This window comes from Durio zibethinus, chromosome 7 (assembly GCF_047325235.1).
Source record: "Durio zibethinus cultivar Kanyao isolate XHJ-2024 chromosome 7, ASM4732523v1, whole genome shotgun sequence".
Classification (NCBI taxonomy): Eukaryota; Viridiplantae; Streptophyta; class Magnoliopsida; order Malvales; family Malvaceae; genus Durio; species Durio zibethinus.
Window position 1 is genome coordinate 20,076,531 of NC_143168.1, and position 3,643 is coordinate 20,080,173.

The window sequence follows — 3,643 nt, forward strand, 5'->3', positions numbered from 1 at the left end:
GCCAAGCAGCTCATTTTTCCTAGTCAAATTAATCCAATTTAATGAGTCAATCTAGTCATTGGAAGCCATGAAATTCGCACTGCAATTTCTGGTAGTTTTCCCTCCCACTTCTTTTTCTTCATCACGATGCAACATCTCAACAACCCTCATTTTGTTTTGTCGAATAGAATTAAAATAACATGTCCTTTTTTTTTTCCTCTTTCTCGAAAAATTTTCACCAAGATTTTAACAAATTAAGTAAGAACTTTTCCATTTCTTTCTTTATATACCACTCTCACAAGCATTTAAGCAAACCAAACCACCAAGAACGTTGTGACCTTTTTCCATTTTTTGTCATTCGCTATCATGGCATCTTCATCTATTCCCTTAACGTTCGCGGTTTACAGACATGAACCAGAATTGATAGCTCCAGCTAAGCCTACCCCGCATGAATACAAACTATTATCCGACATCGATGATCAAAAAGGTCTCAGGTTCCAAATTCCGGTGATCCAATTTTACCGATACAACCCTTCCATGCAAGGGAAGGACCCTGCTAGTGTGATTAGGGAGGCACTTGCACAAACCTTAGTGTTTTATTATCCATTTGCTGGTAGGCTTAGGGAAGGACCTCACCGCAAGCTCATGGTGGATTGCACTGCTGAAGGTGTGATGTTTATTGAAGCCGATGCCGATGTTACACTTGAGCAATTTGGTGATGCACTTCAGCCACCATTCCCTTGCTTGGAGGAGCTCCTTTATGATGTTCCTGGCTCTGTTGGCGTGCTGAATTGCCCATTGTTGCTTATTCAGGTACTTGTTTTTTGAACCCCGACCGACTTCCAAAATACTTCTCAATATTATTTAAGAAACAGATCATTAACCCAACTTTTTAATATCATATTTTTGCACATAATATTATCAAATATAAATTTGGATAGTATGAGGTTCCAAAATGGTAAATTAAAGAGAATAAAAGAGGTTGATTTCCTCGACCACATGAATTGCGCTATAAAAGTTTTTCTATAGTTTAAAAAGAAACTGATTTAAAAATTTATATATTTATATAGTAAAAGTACTAATAATATATATATATATATATATATTGATATCGTATTTCATAATTTATTTTAACTTAAAAATATAAATTTTTTTATTTATTAAATTTATATATAATTTTTATTAAAAATTTAAATCTTAGTATTTTTATATTCTTTCCGTCTCAAATTATTTGGATGGTATTAATTTTTAGGGAATTAAAATTTTTTTTTTAACTTTAATGTATTTAATATTAAAATTAAAATTTTTATAAAATTAAAGTTTCACAACTTTTAATGTTAAAAAATAAAAAAATCATAAAAAATAATTTTAAAATATATAAAATAAGAGTTTTAGATATTCAAAAAAGAAAAAAAAATTAAGACATCTAAAAAAGTATAAAAAAAAGACAAAGAGTATTTTTGCATTATTTTTATGCTACATTACCTTATCGTGTTTTAAAATTTTATATCTAAATTGAAGTCACTTTGGCTAAGCTCGGAATTAGAATTGCGCTATAAAAAGGGAAAAAAAAAAGAACAACTTGGATTGGAAGCAGACAAAGCATTCTCACAAGGATGTTTGTGGCAAATGATATTTTGTTGTGGAAAATTTTGTGTTCTGAGATGAGTAGGCGCCCACCAATAAAACGACAGTGGTGTTTTTTCGCATCTTTAATTATAAAGAACCTTTCAATGACTCACTATGAAACAATAGCTGACAGGTCGCTGTCTTGATTTATTGTCTTTCTCTTATAATTTTGAGAATCTAGCATAGAATTTAAATTATATTAAGATGGTTATAAAAAAAAAATAGATATCTATTAAAAAAACCATATCATAATATTACTTTTGTTTTTATTTTTTTTATATGTTTTCGGTTTTATTTTCTAAACTTTATTCATGTATAAACTTTGTAAAAAATATATATTTGTTAAAATGGAAAAAGTAAAAGAAAAATAATATTTTTATTAAATATAAGTTTTAATTTTATTTTGACTTATTTATTTTCTAATCTTTATTATAAAATTTGTAAAAAATATATTTATTTGTTAAATAGAGATAATAATCTAACTGTATTGAATTAATTAATCTTGGATAACAGGTCACACGGCTGAGATGTGCTGGTTTCATCTTCGCCCTCCGCCTCAACCACACCATGAGTGACGCCGCTGGCCTAACCCTATTCATGTCAGCCGTGGGAGAGATGGCTCGTGGCTGGCTTGCCCCATCAATCCCACCCGTATGGGAAAGGCATCTCTTAGGGGCTAGAGACCCACCAAGAGTCACATGTAATCATCGTGAGTACGACGAGGTAGAAGGAACCATTGTCCCCTATGATGACATGGCCCATCGCTCCTTTTTCTTTGGCCCCACGGAAGTCTCAGCACTGCGTAAACTTGTGCCCCAACACCTCCAAAGGTGTTCAACCTTTGAACTCTTAACCGCTTGCTTATGGCGTTGTCGAACCATTGCCATTCAAGCTAATCCCGAGGAAGAGGTTCGCATCATATGCATCGTAAACGCGCGTTCCAAGTTTGATCCTCCATTGCCTTCAGGATATTACGGGAATGCGTTCGCTTTCCCTGTGGCGGTATCAAAAGCAGGGCAACTCCGTCAAAATCCATTAGGGTACGCATTAGAACTTGTGAGACAAGCAAAGGCTGATGTAACGGAGGAGTACATGAAATCACTAGCGAATTTGATGGTGATCAAGGGTCGACCCCATTTTACAGTGGTTCGGTCTTACCTTGTCTCTGACGTAACACGTGCCGGGTTCGGAGACGTGGATTTCGGATGGGGTAAGGCAGTGTATGGTGGCCCAGCGAAGGGTGGGGTAGGGGCCATACCTGGGGTCGCAAGTTTTTTGATACCATTCGAAAACAAGAAAGGAGAGGCTGGAATTGTGCTACCAATTACATTGCCAGCCCAAGCTATGGAGATATTTGTGAAAGAGGTAGATGGTATGTTAAAGGGGAAGCTAACAGACGAGAGTGTGCGTCAATCGGTTTTTATTTCATCTTCTCTGTAAAAGTAATGGGTCTAGAAGGGAAGGATGGGACTCATGTTTCATCTGTTTACTATATATTTTGTGTGGGTTGTAAAATAATTTATCCTTGTTGCGTTGTGACATTTGAGTGCAAAAGTTTTTTTTTTTTTTTTTTTTTTTTTTTTTTAATTTTAAATTTAACTTAATTAATTTATATAATTATCTTAAAAGATAATATTCAATGGGATTTTAAATTTCAACACCTCCAATTATTTTATCTATTTTCATACTAAGATCTTCTTTGTAAAAAATAATTTTCTTTTTCCGCCAATCTCCTAACTAGAATTACTTTTTTTAGTTCATAAAAAAATCTTTTTTTTTTAATAAAATGTTTTGAAAAAATTAAATTTGGAAAGCCGGCAGACAGGAATGTTTGGGTTCTTCATGATGAGTTTGGCACAATTTGAGGACTATTCTCTAAATCAATTGACGAAGACTCCAATTATGTAAAATTCTTGGCCATTGCCGTTTTTGTCTCTTTTCATTTTTTTTTTCTTTTGCAACTTACTTCTCTAACACAACCTCTTTTTTAACTTTTTATTTCTAAATTTGATTTCTATGTTTTTTTTGCTTTTTA

The 3,643-nt window shown here is 33.2% G+C and overlaps 1 protein-coding gene across 1 annotated transcript; it reads left to right on the plus strand.

The window, feature by feature from the left end:
- Positions 1-216: 216 nt before the first annotated feature.
- LOC111277759 (benzyl alcohol O-benzoyltransferase-like) lies at positions 217-3,147 on the plus strand. The gene is made up of 2 exons (XM_022864179.2): positions 217-792; positions 2,122-3,147. Exons 1-2 carry the CDS (start codon positions 346-348, stop codon positions 3,046-3,048), a joined length of 1,374 nt encoding a protein of 457 aa, XP_022719914.2. The 5' UTR covers positions 217-345; the 3' UTR covers positions 3,049-3,147.
- Positions 3,148-3,643: the final 496 nt, after the last annotated feature.